This window comes from Abramis brama (assembly GCF_963993115.1).
Source record: "Abramis brama genome assembly, chromosome: 18".
Lineage (NCBI taxonomy): Eukaryota > Metazoa > Chordata > Actinopteri > Cypriniformes > Leuciscidae > Abramis > Abramis brama.
Window position 1 is genome coordinate 8,238,451 of NC_139980.1, and position 26,873 is coordinate 8,265,323.

At 38.2% G+C, this 26,873-nt stretch overlaps 1 protein-coding gene across 2 annotated transcripts in view; it reads left to right on the forward strand.

Moving 5' to 3' along the window:
- Positions 1 to 22: 22 nt before the first annotated feature.
- Positions 23 to 26,873, forward strand: part of mthfd1l (methylenetetrahydrofolate dehydrogenase (NADP+ dependent) 1 like) — a 35,010-nt gene continuing 8,159 nt past the window's right edge. Inside the window, exons 1-26 of one of the 2 annotated variants that reach the window (XM_084090803.1) lie at positions 23 to 389; positions 2,261 to 2,345; positions 2,432 to 2,482; positions 3,349 to 3,402; positions 3,508 to 3,632; positions 3,837 to 3,937; positions 4,563 to 4,699; positions 4,962 to 5,073; positions 5,959 to 6,041; positions 6,386 to 6,483; positions 6,608 to 6,781; positions 8,120 to 8,256; positions 8,579 to 8,625; positions 9,088 to 9,195; positions 9,385 to 9,459; positions 10,456 to 10,558; positions 13,303 to 13,379; positions 14,288 to 14,428; positions 14,715 to 14,783; positions 18,143 to 18,254; positions 22,000 to 22,139; positions 22,243 to 22,284; positions 23,096 to 23,196; positions 23,516 to 23,693; positions 24,168 to 24,275; positions 24,814 to 24,966. In XM_084090803.1, the coding sequence (XP_083946929.1) occupies positions 154 to 389; positions 2,261 to 2,345; positions 2,432 to 2,482; positions 3,349 to 3,402; positions 3,508 to 3,632; positions 3,837 to 3,937; positions 4,563 to 4,699; positions 4,962 to 5,073; positions 5,959 to 6,041; positions 6,386 to 6,483; positions 6,608 to 6,781; positions 8,120 to 8,256; positions 8,579 to 8,625; positions 9,088 to 9,195; positions 9,385 to 9,459; positions 10,456 to 10,558; positions 13,303 to 13,379; positions 14,288 to 14,428; positions 14,715 to 14,783; positions 18,143 to 18,254; positions 22,000 to 22,139; positions 22,243 to 22,284; positions 23,096 to 23,196; positions 23,516 to 23,693; positions 24,168 to 24,275; positions 24,814 to 24,966 (2,847 nt within the window). In that variant the 5' untranslated portion in view covers positions 23 to 153. Of the gene's footprint in view, positions 390 to 2,260; positions 2,346 to 2,431; positions 2,483 to 3,348; positions 3,403 to 3,507; positions 3,633 to 3,836; positions 3,938 to 4,562; positions 4,700 to 4,961; positions 5,089 to 5,958; positions 6,042 to 6,385; positions 6,484 to 6,607; positions 6,782 to 8,119; positions 8,257 to 8,578; positions 8,626 to 9,087; positions 9,196 to 9,384; positions 9,460 to 10,455; positions 10,559 to 13,302; positions 13,380 to 14,287; positions 14,429 to 14,714; positions 14,784 to 18,142; positions 18,255 to 21,999; positions 22,140 to 22,242; positions 22,285 to 23,095; positions 23,197 to 23,515; positions 23,694 to 24,167; positions 24,276 to 24,813; positions 24,967 to 26,873 lie in introns of both variants that reach the window. The other variant, XM_084090802.1, reaches the window with a different exon arrangement.

Here is a 26,873-nt window from a genome sequence, read left to right on the forward strand (position 1 = left end):
TTGCATTGCATTTCCTCTTTGTGTGCATTGCGCGCGCCACTCTCTTGGGCACGCGCTTGACTTGTCTACTAGTCCAGTTCTGCTTGAGATCACCTTGAGCATCAGACAAGACACCGCGACCGCACTGCTTAGCAACGCCAAACCAGGAGCACGATGAGACTGTCGGTCGCTTTTCGCCATGCGCATCGGAGTCACGCGAGCATACGACGTTCACGCGCCGGTGTCAAAGTTTTATACCCGGAAAAGAACAGATTCATACCTGATAATATCGCTGTTTCTTATCTATCGGTTCGGGAAGCAAGTTCGACCGGCGGCACAACTGAAACGGTAGCGAGCTTTACAAGTCATCCACGAAAAAACGATGGACCGCTGTATGAAAGTGCTGTTGGGTAAGAATAAAACACGTTATTAAGTCCCTTATCGGACAAAACTTAAATGTTCTAAAACACGCTGAATGGTTAAGTGATTGTAACAGTTTTGTTTGGTTTATATGGCGACTTACTAAAGTAGCTATTGTCTTGGTGTTGATTTGTTTCCACGTGCTACCGGTGTCTGGCGGCCAGCTGATGTAACTTCTGCCTCCCATTAGTCTTCCGTCTGTACAGACGTGTATACATCCTTTATGCACAATGAACGCAGGCTACATATCCATAACGTGTTACTGTCTGAATTAAATTTTGCTTCCAAAAAGTGACTTTTAGTTTTAACTAAGTTTGAAAGCATGTCGTTATTTGTAGGTAATGTGTCCTCATTTAACCCGCGCTCCTGGTGGGCTATGACAAAACTGACTTTCTTCACAGATTTAAATATGTGTGTGTTTGTGTTATCAGAAATAACCGAAATTTGTTGAATTTATTGAAAATGTCCTGAATTAAAATAACTAATAATGCACCCTTTTTATATCAGTTTTATTTCATGTGGACCCTGAAAATTATGGAAGGTAACTAAGACCTACTAACAAAGTTGAAGCTATGTTTATTATTTAAAAAAGTTAAGGATTTACCATGAACCGACATCATATACATCTTCTAGATAAAAACAAAACTTTTTGGCTCCTAGAGTTGAAAGTTAAAAGGGTTAATACATTATTTTAAACGAGAACATGGGAGTGTTGTTACACCATCAATTTTAAAAAATATATAGGGGTGAAATCACATGACCACCACTCCTACAAGTGACAGAAGTTGTAATACTATAGAAATAGAATAGAAATATAAAGAATTTCCTGGACAGTTCTGTTCATTTTAGACATGGGTTTTGAGGAGCAAAAAAAAAAAAAAAAAAATTTTTAAAGCAAAAAATACTTTTTTTTTTTTTTTTTTTTTTTACAAAATACTCTCCTGTGATGAAAACGTATGTATGTCTGTATTTAGACTTTAGTCATTGCCTAATCAAACCCTACAAGTGACCCCTATGTATCTCATGGATATCTGTAAATGGAGTCAAAGGTTAGGTAGCTGCTACAAAGGGTCAAAGTAATCAGATGTCTTTGCAGCCAGCCTTACAAGAGATGCTTACAATGATGCAATAGACTCCTCAGTAACTATAAGATAAGTTTATCTGCTACTAGTTAAATGTGTTGGCTAACCTGCTTAAAATGATTAAATTCAGCTGAACAAAATTAATTACTCCTAATGTTATTCTAATATTTATTTAATTTAATTAGTCTTTATTGGTTTCTGTCAGACAGCACAGCAACAGGACATGATCGGTATAGTTGTTATATAGTTGTTATATGCTGCATGTGTGTGCCAGGAGTGCTAGCATATACGAGTTTTAAACTTGCACAATCTGTGCAGGCGCAGGGTGAAGTTGTGTTTGAGTATTTAGAGCAGTTGAATATCTACTTGGAATGTTAAAAAATCTGAGAAAAAAATATTTGATTTTAGGTAATGTTAGAATTTATTGTCTTATTGTAATATTTGGCCTAAAACTTGCAGCTAATGCTCTATTTGATCTGAGGTTCAAGATGTTGGAGTGTCATTTGATGTTTGATGCGTGGTTGACATTGATTTTTGGAGCAGAGCAGTCAGCAATAGATAACCAAGTTGTTTAAAACGCTTATCAACTTTGTAAGCTTGATAAGTAAAAAAATAAAATAATACAACTAATGTTTTTGATGTGTTTTATGCTCATTTAATAAAAAGTTCTACCCTGTTATTGGCAGTTAGTGAACATGCAGAATGCTACTATTGATGAAATATGCTATGAAACCACTGAGTTGAATGGTTAAATATATTTGTTTCCATCTCATTTACAGTGACATTGTTCAGAGGAGCAGAGAAGAGCTCAGAGCTATTAGAGAAACCAACCCAGGCCTCAAACCTACGCTTGCTATCATACAGGTGTGACTAGAGAGCATATGTGTGTATCTGTTGGTATGTGAATGAATCTCAGACACTGAAAGCTGGTATGTTTTTACTTATGATAGGCTGGTGAAGATGACAGTTTGCTGGAGGTGAATAAGAAGATGGCTAGAAAGGTATAACTGTTTGTCTTCTCATCTGTTCAACATCACTATTTTCCATGTACAAATACACACATGCATTTTGAACAGTGATTTATTGAAGGGGTCAAGGTTTAGCTGATCAACACCCCTGCTAGTTGATGCTGTTATTAGACCCTCCACATGTGTGTGTATGCATGTTCTTGTATGGTTTATGACTCATGAGGACATGTATATAATGACATGGGTATTACAATGTAAACATGGCTTATTATGACACGTCCTGTGTCCTTGTAAACCAAATGGCTTAATAAACATACTAAAGTGTTTTTTGAAATTCAAAAAAATGCACAAAGTTTTCTGTGATGGGAAGGGGAACAGAATATACAGTTCGTACTGCATAACAACCATTACACCTATGGCGTATGGCAAGCCGCTTTAGCTTAAATTGTACCCAGCGTTACTCGTCGTAATTGCATTTTTACTAGTAAGAATTCAATTAGAGAGCTCTACAATTCAATTATTACTAGTAGCAATTCCAATTAGAGAGCTCTACAAATGAATTTTTACTAGTCATATGTCTCCATTGACTTCCATTCATTTTTAATTACGGAGCTCTACAATTGAATTGTTACTAGTAAGAATTGAATTAGAGAGCTTTGTAATTGTAATTTTTACTAGTAATAATGCAATTACGACGAGTAACGCTGGGTACAATTTAAGCTAAAACGGCTTGCCATAATGGCAGGTCCCCATAAACCACATATACAAGTGTGTGAGTGTTTGTTACAAGTAACATGCAAATTTTCCATTACATCATATTAGTTTTTCTATTGACCGATAGCTTCCATAGATATTATGTACCACCTTGAATTTGTTGTGTTTTGATTGTGTCCACACAGATCGGCTTAAACGTAATGCAGATTTGTCTTCCAGACCAGTGCACAGAGGAGGAGGTCAGTGATATTGCTAATCTATAATGCAATAAATATCTTTTGTGAATAAATGCATGTAACTGCCAGTGCAGTTCTGTCTCCTGAATTTTTGCCTCTGTTCTACAGGTGATCGAGGAGATCTTGCGGTTAAATGAGGATTCTCTTGTTCATGGCATTTTTTTGCACCTTTCTCAGTCCTTCCTCTCCAGAAGTGTCTGTAATGCCATCAAGCCCCAGAAGGATGTGGATGGGTAAGCTACAGTTTTGTAGTTACAGCACGTTGATGTGTGTAAACGAGGTCCAAAAATTACTTTTTGTGGGTAATTTGAGAACTTATTCACTGTAAATATATTCTATCTGACATGATACTGTATTTTGCACATATTTAGTAAAAATCTTTTTTGTGGGTAGTAACTGTATGTTTTGCACACTTCTGTTTGTGTATGTGTTTGCAGGGTCTCTGACCTTAATGTTGGCCGTGTGCTGTTGGGGGATCAGAGAGATGGCTTTGCCTCACCTGTTGCTGGAGCTGTGCTGGAGCTACTTGCCAGACATGGTGTGTTATGTTTGTTTATGCGTTTTGACATACGTTGTTTTACATGGACGTTAAAATGTCTATGTCCAAAATGTTTCACTGACATATAATGCTAATTCTATGTATGAATGTAGTGCCTCTAAAAGTAATTTAAACGAAGATGCATGTACATTACTATTCAAAAGTGTGGGGTTGGTAAGATTTCTTCAAATGTTTTTAAAAAGACTCTTACACTCACCAAGACTGCATTTATTTGATAAAGTAATATTGTGAAATATTACTACAATTTAAAATAGCTGTTTTCTATTTTATCATATTTAAAAATGTAATTTATTCCTGTGGTGGCAAAGCTGAATTTCTAGCAGCTGTTATTCCAGTCTTCAGTGTCCCATTATCCTTCAGAAATCATTATAATAATTGGCTGATTTGGTGCTCAAGAAACATTTCTTATTATTATTAATGTTAAAAATTAATTACCACAGTCGTGGTACATATTTTTTTAAGACCATTTAATGAATAAAAAGTCAAAATAACAGCATTTATTTGAAATAGATTTTTTTTTTGTAACATTAAAATATTTGACTGTACAATTTTTTTAGAATCTGTTTAAATTTACAGCATTTACATTTTTGTTTCTCGCATTTAGATGCCCCATTGGTTGGCAAGATGGCAGTGCTGGTGGGTGTAAAGGGTCCCCTGAAGGTGACTCTTCAGTTCTTGCTGCAAAACAATGGCATGATTGTGCAGACCTGCCAGTGGAGCTCAAAGCACCTGCAGAAACAGGTAAATCAGCTGCTAGATCTGTGGGAGATGTTTTTTTTTTTTTTTTTTTTTTTTTAATTTTAATGCATAATTTGCTATTTGTACCAACAGGGGGCAGTGCTGCTTTATTTCATGATGGACATTTAGATAAATCATGTGAGGCTCACACTAATTGGATTTCTTTCTTTCTTTCTTTCTTTCTTTCTTTCTTTCTTTCTTTCTTTCTTTCTTTCTTTCTTTCTTTCTTTCTTTCTTTCTTTCTTTCTTTCTTTCTTTCTTTCAGATCATGGACTCAGATGTGGTGGTATTGTTAGACACAGGCCACAAGGGCCTCCCACCCACCTGGTTAAGACCAGGGGTGGCAGTCATCAACCTTGGCTCGGCCCTAATGGATGGTATATTTCTTCAAAGTAAAGCTGTAATGCTTGGCAGACATTACAACAATTTATTTTTATATATGTATATATTTATATATGTAAAACATTCAGGGCACTTCTTTGCTTGTGAAGTGTCATTTGAGAATTTAAGGAACTATTTTATTTTTACTACACTGGATGTGAAAGACAAGCATGTGATTTCTCCAAAAATAATTAAGTCAGGCATGTGGCTTTCTTCACCTTTCATTACCTGCCATCTCTTTAAAGGAACACACCGACTTTTTGGGACTTTAGCTTATTCACCGTATCCCCCAGAGTTAGATAAGTCCGTACATACCCTTTTCATCTCCGTGCGTGCCGTAACTCTGTCTGACGCCTCACCACGGGGCTTCTCATGTGCTGCGAGCAAATCACTCCACCCAAGTAGCAGTGCTTCGCCTTCTGAGAATATAGTTCCCAGTATATATATGGTTAGAAGATGGCTGTGTCTCATGTGACCTTGTTATTTGTACACGCTGTGACTACACAAATCACAACATGTAAATAGGAAAACGTTGGCATTATTTTGTCACTTACTGGGAGCAATATGCTAGCTGGAGCCGTTTACCTCCAGTCTTTGTGCTAAGCTAGGCTAGCAGTGGGTGCCTCAGACAGAGTTACGGCACGCACGGTGATGAAAATGGTATGTATGGACTTATTTAACCCTGGGGGATACGGTGAATAAGCTAAAGTCCCAAAAAGTCGGCGTGTTCCTTTAATAGAACTTAATGGATATAGAGGCCCATGCTATTTCCTCCATAATCCACAGAGATTTCATTAGTGTGGGAACATAAGACACCGCTAATTGTATTTCCTTAGATGCTCAGTCTGGGCCAACTTTTCACGTGTGATCTTATTTTCTAGAACACCGTGACAGTTGGGAGCCCAGGATGGAAGCTAAATCTGACGCAGGAGTTGGGCCTCTAAGTGCTGTGCTTAGAATGCAGGTGAGAGGTCTTCTGTTGTTGTTTCTACTTTCTATTACTGTCTTTAAAATAGGCAAAATTATTCTGTCAACTTTATCAAATCTTCAGAACCTGTGATTAGCCAATTTAAAGATTAATGTCTTTTGACAGTTATAACAAATCTTTATTATATAACATAAATTATATTTATAGTGCATCTTTAAATATATTCACACACTACAATTCAAAAGTTTATGGTCTAAAAGATTTTAAAATGTTTTTTAAAGAAATTAAACTGATTTCTATTTGAATATATGTCAAGATGCAATTTATTTTTTATTATTGTTTGCTGAGATGTTTGTAGCTGTGTTATTGTGATCTGTTAGCATGTAGTGAGGAGCAGCAGGAGGTGGTTAGAAGAACAGGAGTACCAGTCATGGAGGCTCCGCCCACTAAAACTTCAACCGCTCTCACCCGTGCCAAGGTACGAGCAGCCTTGCCTTTTGGTTTCTACAAAATTCGCATCGCTCTGACTTTTGCTTGTGCATTTGTGCACAGAATTAATTAGTCTCTCCTTTTCTCTGTTTGGATGTTTCTGTAACCATCAGTGATATAGAGATCTCCAGGGCACAGACTCCCAAGCCCATATCCCAGCTGGCTCAGGAGATTGGGCTGCTTCCGGAAGAGCTGGAAGCCTACGGGATCACCAAAGCCAAAGTCCGTTTGTCCCTCCTCAACCGCCTCCAACATCAGCCTGATGGCAAATATGTCCTGGTGGCAGGGTGCGACATCAATTTTTACTTCTGTCATTGAAGTTTAATTCATATCTCAATACTTCTAATCTAAACTGATGAAGTCAATCAATCAATCAATCAATCAATCAATCAAAACTAATAATAATTTTATCCTAGAGCTGCTGTAAAGCCAAAACAATTTCTGTTACTGTAATTTCCTATTATCACTGTAAAGCTGCTTTGAAACAATTCATATTGTTAAAAGCGCTATATAAATGAAGGTCACTTGACTTGACTTGACTGATACGACACTAAAGCAATGAAAACAAATTTTTATTGAGCCACAAAGTTCAGAAAACTTTGACTTCATTTGTTGATCAGGTTATTTAATCTGTAAAGCTGCCTTTTTTTTCTTTCTTTTTTTTCTTTTCTTTTTAATCAGTTAATGGAAGATGGATTTTTTTTTTTTGTATTGCAAGAACATGAATAAGATAAATACTAATACTTTCAGAGGTCAAAAGCATTTTAGGAAATCTTCAGGTCAATGTGTGCTTAGTCCAATTCTCACTATTAACTAGTTGCTTATTAGCATTCATATTACTAGGATATTGGCTGTTAATTTTATTAGTACTTATAAAGCACATATTAATGCCTTATTCTACATTACCATATTCTACATCCCTTAATCCTACCCAATACCTAAACTTAACAATGACCTTACTAAATATTAAAAAGCAATAATTAGGAGTTTATTGAAGCAAAAGTCGTAGTTAATAGTTAGTTAATAATGAGAATTGGACTCTAAACTAAAGAGTTACAGGCTGCGCGCGTTTGTACTCTGCCTCTACATTCCTAGAGAGAATGACTGGTGGGACCCAGGGATCTTATCTACCGCTGACTCTCAAGCCCACCAGGAGCCTCCCTTTCATCCGTGTGTGTGAAGCGTGGCTCGGTCAGCTCCGATCAGGGGCTCTGGGTCTCTTTTATGTGTGTGGGGAATGTGCAGACCCCTGGCTTTATCAGTGGCCCCTTCCCTCTCCCCTAACTCTCCTTCTTTAAGTCCCGCTCTTTGTTCTGCCTACAGATGCTGTGAAGCAGCACTGCCCTCCCCACCCGGCCTACTCAATTACTGTCAACCACTGGCATGCCTTTACTGCACTGCCAAAAAAGCCACTCCACAAAGACGCAGAGAGAGTGAGAGAGAGAAAGAGGGAGGGAGGGAGGATGCTGATGGGGAGAGGGTTTGCCGGCAGTCTAATATAGTGAGATCAGAGGGAAAAAGAAAAGAGAGGAAGGGATAAGGATGAATAGATGTAGATTCACAACCTCCTCTCATTGAATGTGGGAAAGCATGTGTTGATAATGTTTTCGGTCTATGTTTTTCAGTATAACTCCCACTCCTCTGGGTGAGGGGAAGAGTACAGTGACCATAGGTCTGGTCCAGGCCCTCTCCGCTCATCTCAAGCTGAACTCCTTCGCTTGTCTGCGACAGCCTTCCCAGGGCCCAACGTTTGGAGTCAAAGGTGTGTTTTTGTCTGTTTGCTTTACATTAGTTTGATATTTTAGTGTATGGATAACAATAACTAACAGCAATTTAAGGAATCATAGATGCACTTCCCGAAGGTTGTACCAAAATGTAGACATCAGAATTAAGCAACCTTCTAAGATAATGTGGCATCACGTGTCCTTTTGAATATTTTCAAATCAGTCACTTATTAGGCTGTACACAGCAAGGCAGCTCACAAAGTCTTGGATCAGAGCTAATGTCTGGCTATCTCAGACATTTAGTCTTGTTTTCATTGCTGTGTGTTTGCCAGTCTGCTTCATTATTTTGTCTCCCTGCAGGAGGAGCGGCGGGCGGGGGATACGCACAGGTCATTCCTATGGAGGAGGTGAGTGACAACAGACATCCTGTCTCCCGCTATCATAAAGCCCTTTCCCTTAGTGTGCCACAACTGATGAAAGCCTTTGAAGAACTCACACTGACATTGAGACTAAAAAAAAATCACTACTGGTCTCTATGCACTTTCTTTTGTTTTGTTTTGTGCTTTAATTGATTTTCTTTTATTACCAATTAATATCAGCAACTCCATTCAATATGAACGGAAAGTTTAAATTGAAAAATAACAGTCATTTCTTCTTAAAATATCCACATTTTGCTTTTAATGACTCATTTTTCAAAATAGTTTGACTTTTATGTCTAGTTAAGTTTCATACTACATTTTGAATCCTAGATTTTCAATTTGATCTGACTTTTGGGCAACACTAAATGTGTCTGTGTGAGAGAGCAGATACTGCATTTATCAGAAGCGTCAGAGAGCAGATTCCTATCTCTCACTTTCTGTTTCTTTCAGTTTAATCTCCACCTCACAGGAGACATCCACGCTATTACTGCAGCCAATAATCTAGTGGCGGCAGCTATTGATGCCCGCATTCTCCATGAAGCTACCCAATCAGACAAGGTAAACAATCATAATGTACAGGTATTTGTGATTTCACACAGGACTGTATCCCTGGGATTCAATGTTGTGTCCAATCAATAGTTAGTTGATCAATAGCAGTGTAATTAAAGGGGATTGTTTCTGGTTCTATACAAGGCTGCATGTTTATTACTTCCTTTAGCTATTTTTTATATTTTTTTTGTCTTATAGGCCCTGTACAGCAGACTAGTGCCGTCTGTTAATAGCGTGAGACGCTTCTCTCCTATACAGCTGGCTCGCCTGCAGGTGAGTCTGAAAGAGATCTTTGTACCTCTGACTTTTTTAACTTTTATTACTTCATAATGCCCTCATCATTTGACACAAAAGTCACTAGAGCAGTGGATTTCAATTAGTGGGACGGGAGCTTCAGCAAACCTCCAAGGGGACTCTAAATTACTTAAAATTATGTAAAATCAGACAAAACAAGCATTTAAAATAAACTAAAACTACTAAAATTTCTATTTATTTCTTATTTTATTTCTTCCCTTAGCTATTTTTTATTTTATTTTTTTCATATTCATTGAGGAATCAGGCTTTCTGTAATTCTGGATGAATTGGGTATCTAATTTTAAATGTTTTTCTAAAAATAATTTAGACCTGGCAAAGTCATGTATATTAATAAAACCTGTGGGCATTTTTAAAATTACGTTACTTTTTCTAGTTATGCCAAGCAAAACATTCTATCAGGTTGAAATTGAAAAAATAAATGAGTTTTTAGTTCTTATCCAGTAAATAGGAACTCTGTAATATCTGAATGCAGTACATCTGGTAACCAACAGGGGTCCTCATACAGCTACTGCGAAACTAGCGATTTCTTTCTTATGAGGCTATAATTCACTGCCTCTCAAGTCTCAGCCGTTCAGTGTTTTTCTCTTTTTGTTGTGTTATGTTGACTGTGACACAGATAAGCTGAGAGCCTTCTTAAAACACAAACTGTTTATGTTTGCTCAGGGACAAGATTGGGTTGACTTACATTTGAAAAGGCGAAGCTGGTAAATTTACGATGGAGACAACCAACATTTCGAAGAGAAATCTAATTAAAAAGATTGTCTGAAAGAAATTTATGACCACACAATTTGCCATTTTGGAAAAATCCCCTGAATTCTTCATCTGAGTCAAGGCCAACACTTAGAGCAGTAATAAAAATGTTTCAATAGTAGGTTTGTTTAAAGTGAATGATCAGCTTTTTCATGATGGTAATCAGTGCACTTGTGTCTGTCTTTTCCTCACTGTTGTTTTCAGCGTCTTGGAATAAACAAATCTGAACCCAGTGACCTCACACCGCAAGAGGTCAGCGCATTTGTCCGTCTTGACCTTGACCCTGAGAAGATCACATGGCAGCGAGGTAGGACCTTGTGCAATGTGGATTGCTTTACTGTTCTTCATATGGTATGTTCTTACGAGAATCCCTTGATGGGTCATAGAAAGATTTAGAGATTGTGGTGCGGGAAATATGATACAGAAGACAGTTATTCAGCTGAAGCAAGCAGTATGACACAATATGTGGCCATCGGCTACATTTTACTGATTTATTACTTCTTTGTCAATCGGATAGTGGAACGCCATTACAAACTGGCCATAACATGTCATTATATTTGCGAGCAGTTTTTTAGAACTAGTCCCTTCTTGAACACATGCAGTTCCGGGTCTACTCTTTGCACCTGGGAGGGATGCCAAATGTAGACCTTCTGCGTCCGATTATGACGCAGTGGCCTCTGATAGCTGCGATCACTGGGGATGAGATTCAGCTGGATTGGGGTGTTTCCCATTTCACTTGTGGCCGCCTGGGAACATCTGCTGCCTTTAGCCTACATTCAGAAGATAGTGCTGCAATGACTGATGGGATATTTACTCTGTCGGTTCAAAAGTGCACACTAAGATGAGGGGCCTGGAAGATTAAGAACAGCTTTACATCTCTCTCCTGCTGCGAATGCGAAACTGTCTGTGTGTTTGAGAAGATCCTCACAACTTTCTCTGTGACGTTCATAAATGTAATGCTTAAACCGTTAGGGTTTCCCATGTTCATTATAGGAAGATATCACAGTGAATAATGATGTTATTAATCAATCTTCAGATGAAATGTTTTCGATGTGCTATATGTTATGCTGTAGTTTATGTACACTGTTCTCACAGATAGATGAATTGAAACAGATACACAAGAGGAATATGGGAGACTGCCAGAAAGCAGACTTAACCACTGTTGTCATTTTTGTTGCCCATGACATGTTTACAGTGAGGCTTATAATAATTGCTCTGCATTTCTATGAGAAAATACCACAGGGTTTAAATTCTTCCCCCTCCATCTTCCTAGCCCTTTGGGAGTTGTGTTTGTCTCATACTGCCCCTTCTACATTTAGCTTGGCTGCAAGAAAAAAAACTGAAATTCAAAAAGTCTTTGAGGAATGCATGCTTATTGCAAGGTTATGGTTTTGCTTGGCGTCCATCCCTATGGGTCTCTTTAGGTCATTCGTTTTTTGAGATTCATTAGATTGTCTCATACATCTCCTCTACAGTGACTGCCAGATCTGAAAAATCTGTTCAGCTTGCAGCACTTAATGTCCAGCTGAGGTCCCTTATGACATGATTCTCTCCAGCCGTTGTCTTCAGATACAGCGCTGCTACGTTGAGCAGATAGAAACTGCCAAACAATTTGATGTTATTGCAACCTGAAAACCATATTGCATTTATAAAAAAAAAAAAAAAAAACTGAAATATTGCAATTGAAACATGTAACGAAGTAAGTTGTTGTGGGAAGGAGGAGGCGGAAAATGACGAATGTTCACAAACTTTAATATATAAATAAACACAAAAGGAAAGGATAGGCCGCAGCCCCTCACGGATGACTGCCGCACATACAAACAAAACGTAACGTACTGTAAAAGTCCAGGCCTGGTCCTCTCTCGTCCTTTACTGTCGTCGCTCCTCCTTTTATGCTTCCGAAGCTCCTCCGTGAGAGAAACGAGTTCGGTGTAGCACCCTCAGCCTCGTCTTGTTTACCACACAATAGATTTAAAATTCTTAGTTTTATCATAGGTAGTTGTATAAAGGAGAAATTCACCTAGAAATGAGAATTGTTATTACATCTTAACATCCATTATGGCTGTCCTTATGCACACTGCCTGGTTAATGAACACATCTTTCTTTTCAGCCAGGCATTTTCAGTTAATCTGATCCTGTTCACAAAATAGGTCTGAATGATTTTGGTAAAAAAATATAAAAAATGGTACAAAGTCTATTTGTCTGGAGGACTAGGAGTGACCCTTAAAAATAAAATGAAGGCATAAGTACCTCAACAAGTGAACTGTCCAATAGCAACTCGATTGACAAATAAATAAAGAAAAGCATTTGACATATTGACAGAATAGAAATTGGCAAATTTTTATTTTTTAGATACAATTTAAATATGCTTCTAAATATGCTTTATTAATTAACTAAAATAGAGAAAATTTAAATATACGGTTTTAAATTTAATACGGTATTAATTTGTCAATTCAAAATGTTTAAATAAAATTAAGGAGGAATAAGTTCTCAATTAATTAAAGTGTCAATCCTTGTCCTCTGTATATTTGAGGTGTAGATAATCAGTAAATAGTGACAAATCATGCTGCTTCAGGCAACTTGGAGTATAGTGCACCAGTCATGTTGACTATTTTTATAGTGCTTTTACAGTATGTCGTTTTTGAAGCATGAAAGTTTCGGTCCCCATTCACTTGCAGGGAAATGAGTGACTAGTACATCCTTAATTACTCCTTTTTGTATTTAATGGAAGAATTGCCAGTCATATAGGGTTGGAGCTTTCCTGTAGCTCAAACAGTAGAGCGTTGGCGCTTGCAACGCCAAGGTCATGGGTTCGATTTCCCAGGGAAAGCAAGAACTGATAAGAATGTAAATGTGCACCTTGAAATGCAATGTAAGTCGCTTTGGATAAAAGTGTCTGCCAAATGCATAAATGTAAATGTAAAATGGAATGACATGACATAAGTAAATGAGCACACTATTTTTCGGTTGAACTATTCTAAGAAAATCAGGCTTTTGTTTTCTTTTTATTCTTCATTCTGATTTCAAATTGTGTTTTCCTGTTTCCAACAGTCGTTGATACCAATGACCGATTTCTGCGCAAGATCACTGTTGGCCAGGCCAACACAGAAAAAGGCCATGCTCGTCAGGTACGTGCTTCATACTTCTGATTCAATTAACCAACCGTTAAAGGTGATGCATACTAGTTTTGTCACTTTTCCTCAATGATTATTTGCCTCCCGCTGCTCTAAATCTCTTTCTCTATCCCTCTTTCACTTTTATGTATATTTCCCTTAACTGGAATAAAAGTCCTGCAGTATTTCAACTGCTGTCAGAAATAATTACTTTTAAACCAAATCAGGCAGATAACAGCATGCTCCTCAATGGGAAACAGTCTAAGTAAAAGCAAATGTTTCAAAAAAGGTGTTATTGTCCGCATAGCAAACCCTCTGAGCTGGCCAAGCATTTGCTTACATTCGTCTCCCTCCCACTGGACCAAAACCACTAAAATGTGCACTACAGCACAGCACTTTTGTTCTTGAGAGACCTACAGTACAGTATACTATGTGTTTTGGACAGTCCGTGTGTGTGTGAGTGTGAGTGTGTGTGTGTGTTTGAAATTGAAAACAAATTCATTTAAGCATGTTACCTCAAGCTTTGCAAACATTGACTCAGATCACCTCAGCAATTAGGGTGCTGTAAATGGACTTAAATGGCAAGTAATGATGACACAAGTGGTGTGTTAAGCGGCCCGTCTCTCCTGATAAGGCATCTGGCCACCACTCCTCTACTCCCAGCTGTTTTATTGGGGGAGTATTTATTAGCTGAGAGTTAAACCAGGACGGCTCGGTTTTAGTCCAGCTGGGGTTGTCTTGGGCACATGTGGGAGCAGTTTACTGTATGTGATAAAGAACCAGACTTGGCAGATGTTGCGAGTCTGACAAATCTCTCCACCGTCTTATTTCCTGACGATTCATTTTGATGGAAATCGCCCTAAATCATCACTGTGATGTGTTTGTGTGTTGGTCAGTATGTGATCTTTCCCCTCTCATTACAGACCCAGTTTGATATTGCGGTGGCCAGTGAGATCATGGCTATCCTTGCTCTGACAGATGGATTGGCTGACATGCGGGCCAGACTGGGGCGTATGGTTGTGGGCAGCAGCAGAAATGGCCAGCCGATCACTGCCGATGACTTGGTGTGTGTGAGAGAGAACTTGAGCAGTGCTGTCTGTGGAGTGACTTTTAATCACCTGCTCATTTTATAAAAAAAAAATATATATATATATATATGTGTATGTATGTATGTATATATATATATAATTCTTTGTTAAATGTGGATAAAGTGTATTTAAACTTCTCTGTCCTGTTTTATTCATATTGCTTAGTTTATTTAGTCGTTAATTGCAAATTGTCAGCCCTACCGTAGAGACATTCAGCAACTGCTAAATATTTTGACATTGCTTTGCTCTTTGGTTCTCTCAGGGTGTAACCGGGGCTTTGGCGGTCCTCATGAAAGATGCTATCAAACCTACACTGATGCAGACACTGGAGGTGAGACCTCTTCCCTGTTCCTGTACCCCAAACTCTCAGTATCTTTTACACAGTCGTTCGCTTGTGTGCTATTTTTCTTATTCTGTCTTCCTCACACATGCACACATAACTGTCCTATCTTGATGGAAACTCCCAAACTTGATACTCTCAGTGTTGGTGAAGTGATAGGATATTAGATGCTTGACACAGAAAACACACACTCCTACAGTAACACATGCACATCTGGTTTTAGTTTTGGCTCAGTGGGAGTGTGTCTCTGTCTTTGACTATCAAACCCTGAACACTATGAGAAAACTGGAAATGACAAATAGACAGTGGTGAAAAGCCTGATTGTTGGAATGCCTTTCATCTTTATGGCTTTTAAACATGCAAATGACTAGTGATTAATGTTTGGTGTTTACGGGCGTGTGTTTTTGCACGCGACATGCAAAAGAGTTGCATGTTTGTAGAGAGAGCCACAGAACTGCTTTGTGAAACCTTTCCTGCCTGGTTTCCTGTTTCTTCTGTGAAGAGGAATCATATCAGAACAAACCAGGCAGCAAAGGGTTGTGGGAATATTACACTGGGCTATAATGTCCCTGCTGGGATTGGGATGTATGCAAGTATGTGTGTGTGAACGAGTGAGAGAGGAAGTGTGTGAATGCTTAAAGGATATGCATGTGTCCACAGATGGAGCGAACTAATCCTGTTTGATTGACAGTAGACAAAAGATGTGAGATTTGTTGAGAGTGTCTGGAGAAAATGTGTCTCTGATGGATGGATATTTTGTGTGTCGGCGACGTTAGCTGCAGGTTAGGGACAAAATTGTCCCCGGCTAAATCTTACAACTTCACTTTGGGGACATTAAAAAAAATGTGGAAATGTATTATTTTTAGGGCTGTCAAAGTTAGCTCGTTAATAACGCAAAATCAAATTAACGGCACTAATTTTTTTAACGCTCGATTAACGCAGCGCGTATTTTCTGTTTAACCCGTGGCCCAAAACCTAGTTTGTGAAATGGAGATACACAGTGTTGCCAACTTAGCGACATTACAGACCCATTTAGCGATTTTTTTCCCTTCAACAAAGCGCCCAAACCTTATTTAGTTTCTGAGAATCTACCGAATCTCTCTCTCTCTCTCTCTCTCTCTCTCTCTCTCTCTCTCTCTCTCTCTCTCTCTCTCTCTGTGCGTCTCGCGCTGGAGAGAGGAGCAGAGCAGCGCTTTAATTCAGTTAAACACAGAATTTATGTTGCTTCTCTAATTTTACATGCAAGTATAGCCGAAATCAGAGCACAGATATTGTCTTTATTTTATGTGTATTTGATTTCACCAGACGACGGCTCGATTATCAGGATTTTTTTGCAGATTAACATCTTGGAAGGGAGAGCTGGTTATGTCTTAATGGGTCGCGTTTCAGTCACCATTTCATATTCATTGCGTTGTTTGACAACAGAAACAGCAAAATATACCAATGAAAACAGTTTTATTGAGAATTTAGCTTCATCAAAATGGGCACAGAGAGAGACAAACTATAATGTAATAATAAATAATAAATGTACATTTAGCATTTTCAGAAGAGCTGCCCTGTCATGCAAAAATCTAAACATGTTTGTGTTAATTGCTCAGTGCAAAGAAAGAGAAGTAATAGGAACCTGGTATTTCTTTGTTCTTTCTACATGTGTCTAATAGACATGAACAAGTTCTTTGAAAAACATCTATGACCTTTGAAACATGTCTCTTCATGCTCTATGTTGACTATGGTTTCAATAATAAACATACATTTGCATAAAGCATCCATATTTATCCATGCCCACGTTGATTAGAGTATTACAAACTTGAAAAGTATTAATTTAAGGTACATTTAGAACAAATAAAAAAATGTGTGATTAATCGCGAGTTAACTCATGACAATCATGCGATTAATCGATTAAAAATTTTAATCGATTGACAGCCCTAATTATTTTATGGGTAGATGTTTGTTTGGCCAAGTAAACCATTTGTTCATGTGATGCTGAGAGAAACACCAGTCTATATATATATATATATATATATATATATACAAACACTTTTATTCCTGCCTGCTGTGCCCTTACTTGCTTGGTTTTTCCTGTTTTCTAACTTTCCTGGCTTGGCATGCCAAATCTCTCCTCTTTTCCACACTCACAGGGCAAAGAGCTCCAATCTTTCCATTTCCAGTTTTTTGATATTGTAGTTTTTTCATTTCTGCAAAACTTTTCCAGAGGACAGTTCACTGGAAAACCATACACTCTCTTTCCATCACTCATTCTTTCACTTTGACTTTTTGACAAGCTGCCACTGATGTACACTTTGTGGGCAAACTTGTTGCTGTAAATTGATTTGTTGAATTGTTTTGCAGATGTAAAAAAGTTACTGGTTGACTTTTATCAGTACTGATTGATGTTTTAAACTTGTGTGAAGCGTGTGAATCTTTTGTCCAAAAACAACAACTTGAAATAAAACGGTGATAGTAGAAAATGTAACTCTTAAGATGTTGACTCCTACAAACTAAATAACAAAACTTTTTGTGCCCTGCTGTTTCTGAAAATGCTTTTTGATAATGAATCAAGTAAATCACGAAATTGTTTTTTTTTTTAACAAATGTATTAAAGTGAACTGAATCAATTTGATGAATCATCTCAGGGCTCTGGCAGGCTTGTTACTAATAATTTCATGTCTCAAAACTTGGTTCACTTACATCACTTGACTCGTCTTTTGGCTCTTTGAGTCTCAAAGGGTGATGTGCTAATGAAGAATATTTTGTAATGTTTATATCAGCACCTGCAGAAGTAGTGAAAGGAGAATGCCGTGATAAAAGTTTATGTAAATAAAGGAAGGTTGTCTCCATTGATGGAGAGCTGTTTTTTTGTTTCAACCTTGCATCCTTTTCCTGAATTTAAATGACTTCACCATCACTCCATGCTTTGTTTTGTATGTACTCCCTTTCCATCTTCCTGCACTCTCTCTTTCCTGTCCCTTCAGCTGTCAGTGTATGTGGTGTCGCTTCTCAGTGTTTGGGAAGTTACAGAGGACCTCAGGGTCATCAGTTCAAGCCCCACATTTTCACTGAGCTTTAAATGCTTTCTGGCTGATGATGATGATGATGATGATGAAACAGACTTTCACAATGTTTAAAGTTTACTGTAGTTGAAGATCAAATGGAGCTAACATACAAGCTCAACCACATGTCTTGATGTGGAGATTGACCACTTAAACCCTATAGCTTGTATTGTCAGTTACCAGCTTTTAACATGGCAATGTCTACTGTAATTTTCAGGTAATTTTGATTCACAGTGCCAGTCATTTGTAATGCATGTCTGGCTTGGTTTGCACTGATATTGTTTGTCTTTGTCATGTCAGGGCACTCCAGTGTTTGTGCATGCTGGACCTTTTGCTAACATCGCCCATGGAAACTCCTCTATCTTGGCAGACAAGCTGGCTCTTAAACTAGTTGGAGAAGAAGGCTATGTTGGTGGGTGCACACACACAAACACATTCAGTCGCACACCACTGCTTTTGCTTTTTGTGGTCGCATGCTTTAATTGACTACAGACAAAGGCTATGCTGGGGGTAAGTTAAAACAACAACAGTAGAGTTGTTTTCTGGTTCAAATCAGACTCCTGCTCATGAGTGGTCACACATGCTTATTGGCATCTACAGCTTGAATAAAATCACAAGATCTGGTGTTGTGCAAAATTCAATCACCCTACAGAATCCTATCACCCTTAACAACCAACAATTGATAAATAATGTAAATAAACACACAATGAAAAATAATACATGATAGATAGTAGTAAAAATATTAATATATAAAACATTACTGTTTAAAAGTTTGTTAGTAAGACTTTTTTGTTTTTGAAACCAGTCTGCATTTACGATCAAACTGATCATTATCATTATATTGTTCAAAAATGGAGTAAAACCGTAATATTATTACAATTTAATATAACTGTTTTCTATTTTAATACCATTTAATATGTATTTTATTCCTGTGATGGACTAGCACAATTTTCAGCAGTCATTACTCGTCTTTTTTGTCACATGATCCTTCAGAAATCATTCTAATATGCTGATTTGGCGCTATAGAAACATTTCTTATTATTATCAATGTTGAATTAACAGTTGTGCTTCCACGGTTTTGTGGAAACCGTGATACTTTTTTACAGGAATCTTTGATGAAAGTTCAAAAGAACAGCATTTATCTGAAACATTAGAACATACTTTTGTAACATTAGAAATGTCTTTACTGTCACTTTTGATAAATTGAATACATCCTTGCTGATATAAAAGTATTTATTTCCTCAAAAAAAGTCTTAACCAAACATTTTAATGGTAGTATATAATTTTGACTTACACATGTAGCAACTTGCATTAGGGTATTTTAAAGGCTTAATGGCTAATCAGTTAATGTTATGCTAAGTGAGTGACTCAATGTCTAAGTGAGTAATTGGCTAGTGGCATGTCTTGCTGTTATGCTAAACTGGAAAAAACAAGAAAGGTTTAATTTAACAATTTATAGCTTATATAATGTGACCATTTAAATTGCGTTAATTGACCATCTTTACGAAGTTATGACTACGATAATTAAGTATATAGAATTTGGCACAACACTGAATCCTTTATCTTAACACCCAGAAGAATGTTTCTTTTGTTGTTTTTTTAAGCTGAATCCAACTAATCCTCTCAGTAAAAGGAAGTGTTGGCACACCTGAACATACAGGCCTACGAAACACACACACACACACACACACACACACACACACACACGCACACTTTATCTTGCCATCTCTCCGTCACTTTATCACTTCCTCTCTCCATTTCTCTCTCTCATTCCTTTGCTCCTCTCTATCCTTTTTATTCTCTATCCCTCCCTCCCCTGCTCAATGACATGCCCCAGACACTAAAAGAATGCTGGGAATGGCGGAGGCCCTGTGGTCCACGCTAAGAGCAGTGTAAGCTTCACCCCTTCATTTAAGGACAAGCTGAAGTGTGTGAGCCCAATGAAAACACTGCCTACTAAACTGGCCAAGAGCAGTGTTGAGTTACAGCCTCTGGAATTTGAGATACTTTTTCTGCCAACGTGTAAATAGTAAATTCTTTTGAAAGGGAACGTTTAGGGCTTCACGATTATTTGAAATACAGAAACCGAAATTGCGAATATGGCTTAGTGTGATGATCAAATAGCAAAGGCTGCGATTTAATTAATTAAATATATGGGCTGTGTGTTTCGGAGTGAAGCACGGCACCGTGTTATTACGTGCGTATGTTTTTCAGCATCTCAGAGCAGCTTGGTTCACATTAAATGTTGCTCCACTCCATCTCCGCATCTGAATTTGGGTAACTTATAACATACATTTGGGAACACAGCATGCGGCAACCATCTTCTCAATCTTAAACTGGCTGTTTACAAAAAAGAGAAGCTTTAAGGGTCCCTGCGGTTTTCTTTAAAATAAGTTTGATGGTTTAATGTTTGAAAATATTAGCATTGTAATTTTGCAGTTTTACAGTAAAATAACACAATTTTAATTTTACAGTGAAATATCACAATAGTAATATTTCTATTATAATATATTTCATTATTAATAATAATAATAATCATAATAATAATAATAATAATCAATCTACTACTACTACTACACCATTTATTATTATTATTATTAATAATATAATCGCGCAGTTTCTGGCCAAATTGTGCAGCTCTTTAAACAAGCACAGCAATCCTGAAGATTTTTTTTAAACAATTGACACTTTTATTAGAAAAATCGCAATTAGACCCCCCCCTCTTGTTTTATAGAGCCCCCACACCCCAACCCCCAGAGGACAGTAAGAAAATGAATTGTTTGATTTACTGTATTGCGAAAGACAAGAAACTTGGACCTCTCTCGTTTGTTACATTCAAAGAAGTCCATATTGGACTTGGAGCGTCAGCATCAACAAACAGCTGGAATGCTGGGAGTTTGTTGACTTTTGCAAAATGTTAGTGAAGGAGGGGGACGTGTGTATGCGTTACCTGAAGCCAAGGTATGTGTGGTATGTAGTGTTTTTGCTGTGGGTGAGAGGGAGGACCATTGCCTATATCAGCTGATTATACACAACAGAACAAACCACCGCAGTGCTCAGAAATACCATAGTGGCATAGTAGTAACCTTTATTCTACCCAAACTAAACTGATCACGCTCAGACCTCAGACTGATAGATGTGCTGATAATTCCGAATTCTCTGCAAGTTCCTGAAGGCCGATAACATACTCCCACCTTACATTCTCTCTCAGACCCGGGATGGCTGTAAATCTGTGCCTGACTGGTGTATGGATGACCTGAGGCCTGTTGATGTACACTCATTTATAGGGAGCATCATATAGGAGGTGGTTTACTTTCTTATGGCACCAGGTCTTCCGAAGGTCATGAGTGCGGTCTCCAGGATAACGCTCGGATTCCGTGAATTTTTTTTATCAGAAAGTAAGGATTGGCTAAAATGTCCTCACTTTTCTCTCTTTGTCCTCCGATGGTCTAAATCTCAAACTGGTCCTCACAGACACACACACACACACACACATGCAGAGCCTTAGAAAATATGCCAGACCTCTCTGGTGGAAATAACAACATTACCCTTCCCATTCCCTCCTGCTCCAAAGGCCTGGGAAGTAGCACAGGAAGCTTGCAGAGTTCTGGGAAAAATGGATGCGTGGAAAGACTCCACACATGCTTACTGTTCATTGGCACATACACACATTAATACTGACCTGTTCAAACCCAAACAGTAGATGTCTCTCACACACAAAAGAACAAAAGTGGCATGCAGGGGGAAGGAAAATACAGAGTTGAAATCATCTTATCAAAACAGTTTGTGATGCTCATGTGCTGTACACCATTGCCAGCACTTGTGAAAATGTGCCATTGATCAGTTACTCATGATGGCAGTAACACATGTGGAGCACTTACATGCTCACTCTTAAAATGGTTGTAATTATATCCTTATTATAATGAATGGCAATAACTCTTCCTGGAATCTGGGGACAATTAGATTATTACGTAATTGTAGGTTGCTTTCATGTGTATGTGTGAGTGTTGTGCTCTTATCTGGCTCAGTAATAATAAAGTATAGATGCAGAATGTTTGTTTACATCAGTATCTAGCACAACAGAGCAGTTTTTATATCAATGTCTTATTTATAAATGCTCTCAATATTGTTTAATTTCCTGCTCCTTCCCTGCTCAGTGACGGAGGCTGGCTTTGGTGCGGACATTGGCATGGAAAAGTTCTTCAACATTAAGTGTCGGACGTCTGGGCTGAGGCCTGATGTGGTGGTGCTGGTAGCAACTGTACGAGCTCTGAAGATGCATGGAGGTGGACCAAATGTAAGTGTGTATGCACAATCACATGTCCCTTTATATGCATGACTGCATTAGAAATACATTTGATATATTTACAATTGTCTGTATATACTGTATATTTTTAAAGGTCACAGCTGGTGTACCACTGCCTAAAGAATATATTAATGAGGTAAGCAATGTTTATTTCCCAATCTTGCTTCAAATTATTATATTTGTAAGTCTAATGATTTAGTGATTTAATTTTAGTAAGAACAAGATGTTTTGAACACATTTTCTTTTTTAACACAATTTATGTACTATCCTACTCCAACAATAAGTGGCGATATTGCTCCCCAAAGGCAGGATGAAAATAAAGAGGGTTGGAGTAAATGAATGAGGGTTTGCCCCACCTTGTTTGAGCAAAGGCCCAGAGCACATCTCCTCCACCCTCTCCAGCTCCCCTCTTCCTCCCTAATGTGGTTTGTGTTATTCAATTAACAGGGTAAACACAATCTGTGTTGTTGAAGCTAGAGACACAGAGGCGTAATGGGAGTTGTAGTCTAAGAAATGCCGTACCTGCTTTTCATCAGTCTCTCTAAAGAAACCCAGCTGAGAAAATAACTCAAGTGCTTAAGCTAATTGTGTGGTTCTGTAATGAGAAACAGAAAGCACCAAAGCATGTCTCCTGAGCCTGAGACTGGTTCTGAGACTGGTTCTGCTCCATGAGCCACAATTGAGTTAAAAAAAAGAGCCGGAAGTTTCCTCTGAGAGCTAAGCCGGTTGGATGGCGTTCTCTAACTGACTCATCCTTTCATGAAGATCCTGAGAATCATTCAGATCCAACTAAGATTTTAATGCTTCCCAATTTTGTCTATTTCATTTCTCTAAAATGCACTTATTTTAAATCTTGTGAATTAAATGTTAATTAGAATTAATTACAGACATTTCTTCATTTTGTTTTCTTTTTAACAAATGTATTGTCTGTTTACTTTTTTCATCAGAATTTGCAGCTGGTTGCCGATGGCTGCAGTAACTTAAAAAAGCAGATTCAGATCGCTCATCTCTTTGGAGTCCCGGTGGTTGTTGCTCTGAATGTCTTCAAGTAAGGATTGGTCCATTACAAAAACTCATTCTCCAGCATGCATTTTCTTCTAAAACATGATGTTTAAAAAATATGGTGCATTAAACCATTAGAAAACAGCCATGGCTGACGCAAAGCAGAGTATCAATAGTTAAACAAAGTGCTCTGATCAAAAACAGCCACAGATGGCGTCCTAATTTAGCCTTTTTGCACTTAAACGTGTCTTTCCAGTATATCTGGAAGCCCACTCTTTTTGATGAATATTTAGCCAAAATGTGGTTTGCACTGTGCCATTTTGATTTGCCTTGTCAGATCCCATGACATTTCGCTTTTTTTGAAGGACTGACACTCAAGCAGAGATCGACTTGGTGTGTCGCATCGCAGAGGCTTCTGGGGCCTCAGCTGCTGTTCCGTGTCATCATTGGTCCAGAGGTGGGCGGGGCTCTGTGGAGCTGGCACATGCTGTGAAGGAAGTTGCATCTCAGGAGAGCCGTTTTCAACTCCTGTACAATCTGCAGGTAGGGCCAGTTGCGATTATTTGTGTAAAAAAACAGCAACAGTTGAACATTAATAAAACATTAATAAAATAAGTAAAACCGAATCCCCTCAAAGACAGAGCAAATTGATTCTGATGGGTGGTTTAAATATGATCGTATCTAAAGGTCAGCTGGTTTGAGTTAACCTTAGTGAGTTTGGAGGTTGTGACTTTGATTAAGTGATGCTATGAAAGGCACGGTAATCTCTGCTCTTGGCTTTGGCTGCCCTCTATTATCCTATTAGAGGTCTGGGCGCTTGCTATCCCAATCATCTACATGGAGAACTGACTGGGGATTTATGAACGCCAGATAGGCAGAAGCCACATTTTAGAGCTGATAATTAAAAAAAATAATGATTCAAACTCCAATACTTTTTTTATCTCCCCCCGCACTCCTACTCTTTTTACTCCCTTGATCTGTTAAGTAATTATTATGGTCTTTTTTTTCTTTTTATAGGATCCTATTGTAGAGAAAATTCGGACAATTGCACAAAAGGTTTATGGTGCTGATGACATTGAGCTTTCACCTGAGGCTCAAGCTAAAATAGACTACTACAGTCAACAGGTGAGAAGGGCTGTACATTGCCATTTAACTTTACAAATGCACAAACAGTTTTGATATTTAAGCTTGTTTTTTTATAAATATTTTCAAACTTTTAATATTCAATGTTTATCTCCATTTTATCATTTGTTTTAGTTATATGCATCAATATAACAGTACATAGTTATAAACTACAATATTTATATACTTTTTATGCAAACAGATAGTTTTGAATGTATTTATTGAAACTGATAGCTTATTCATGGAAATTTACCAACTCTTTGCTACTCAAGTTTCATATTTTCGAAGGACAAGGATGTGTCTAATGAAAAAAAAAATTTAACATTTGTTTAACGTTTTCACAATTTTTCTTGCATCATCTGATGATTTATATTGGTTGCAAATATGTTTCTTGAGCTGTGTGCTCATTGATATTAAATGGTTAGATAATCTTGGCCCAATGGGTGCATCTCTCAACATAACAGTTAACGGATGTCAACCGCCCAGAGCTGATGTTGTGTATGTCTTATGTGGGTATTAACTGTCTGTAAATCTCTCACAGGGTTTTGGTGCTCTTCCTATCTGCATGGCCAAGACCCACCTGTCTCTCTCTCACATGCCTGAGAAAAAAGGTGTTCCTACCGGTTTTATCCTGCCCATCAGAGATGTCCGTGCCAGCATTGGTGCAGGGTTTATCTACCCTTTAGTTGGAACTGTAAGTGATTATCCTTGAAATCTAATGGAAACTCTCATCTTGTTCTTTCTTTTCCATTCTGTCTGCATGTCTACACTTTCCTTCCAAATATATTTGATGGCTTTAAATCTTTTGATGGCTTTAAATCCATCCACTACCTCTTCATATTATGTTATTTTATTACTTTCTTTGCTGGTAAGTAACTGGATGTTTCAATAACTAATAGGATCCAGGATTACGATTGAACCAATGATCTGTGACCTCTTTCGGACTTTTAAAAACACCACTCATGCCAAATTCCTCTGCCTTCATGTTTTTGCTCTCTAAAAAACAATATTGCCTGGCCTAAGGCAGGTATATATCTGTCTGAATTCCTGACAATGTTTGGTCAAGGCCGTTTTTAATAATGAGAAGTCTATTGGATTCCCACTTAGGATTCATGATGAAACCTGTGAATCATCAGCCTTCTAAAAACAACCCTTAGATCATGTGTGGTCAACTTTTAAATGACCCATGCTTGCCTTTATTTGTGTGCATGTTTGTGGGTTTTTATTAAGATACTCCATCCTTGGATTTTTAATTTTTTTTAAAGCTATAAATTAAAAACATTTATATACAGTGAGGAAAATAAGTATTTGAACACCCTGCTATTTTTGCAAGTTCTCCCACTTAGAAATCATGGAGGGGTCTGAAATTGTCATCGTAGGTGCATGTCCACTGTGAGAGACATATATAAAAAAAAAAATCCAGAAATCACAATGTATGATTTTTTAACTATTTATTTGTATGATACAGCTGCAAATAAGTATTTGAACACCTGAGAAAATCAATGTTAATATTAGGTACAGTAGCCTTTGTTTGCAATTACAGAGGTCAAACATTTCCTGTAGTTTTTCACCAGGTTTGCACACACTGCAGGAGGGATTTTGGCCCTCTCCTCCACACAGATCTTCTCTAGATCAGTCAGGTTTCTGGGCTGTCGCTGAGAAACACGGAGTTTGAGCTCCCTCCAAAGATTCTCTATTGGGTTTAGGTCTGGAGACTGGCTAGGCCACGGCAGAACCTTGATATGCTTCTTACAGAGCCACTCCTTGGTTATCCTGGCTGTGTGCTTCGGGTCATTGTCATGTTGGAAGACCCAGCCTCGACCCATCTTCAATGCTCTAACTGAGGGAAGGAGGTTGTTCCCCAAAATCTCGCAATACATGGCCCCGGTCATCCTCTCCTTAATACAGTGCAGTCGCCCTGTCCCATGTGCAGAAAAACACCCCCAAAGCATGATGCTACCACCCCCATGCTTCACAGTAGGGATGGTGTTCTTGGGATGGTACTCATCATTCTTCTTCCTCCAAACACGTTTAGTGGAATTATGACCAAAAAGTTCTATTTTGGTCTCATCTGACCACATGACTTTCTCCCATGACTCCTCTGGATCATCCAAATCGTCATTGGCAAACTTAAGACGGGCCTTGACATGTGCTGGTTTAAGCAGGGGAACCTTCCGTGCCATGCATGATTTCAAACCATGACGTCTTAGTGTATTACCAACAGTAACCTTGGAAACGGTGGTCCCAGCTCTTTTCAGGTCATTGACCAGCTCCTCCCGTGTAGTTCTGGGCTGATTTCTCACCTTTCTTAGGATCATTGAGACCCCACGAGGTGAGATCTTGCATGGAGCCCCAGTCCGAGGGAGATTGACAGTCATGTTTAGCTTCTTCCATTTTCTAATGATTGCTCCAACAGTGGATCTTTTTTCACCAAGCTGCTTGGCAATTTCCCCGTAGCCCTTTCCAGCCTTGTGGAGGTGTACAATTTTGTCTCTAGTGTCTTTGGACAGCTCTTTGGTCTTGGCCATGTTAGTAGTTGGATTCTTACTGATTGTATGGGGTGGACAGGTGTCTTTATGCAGCTAACGACCTCAAACAGGT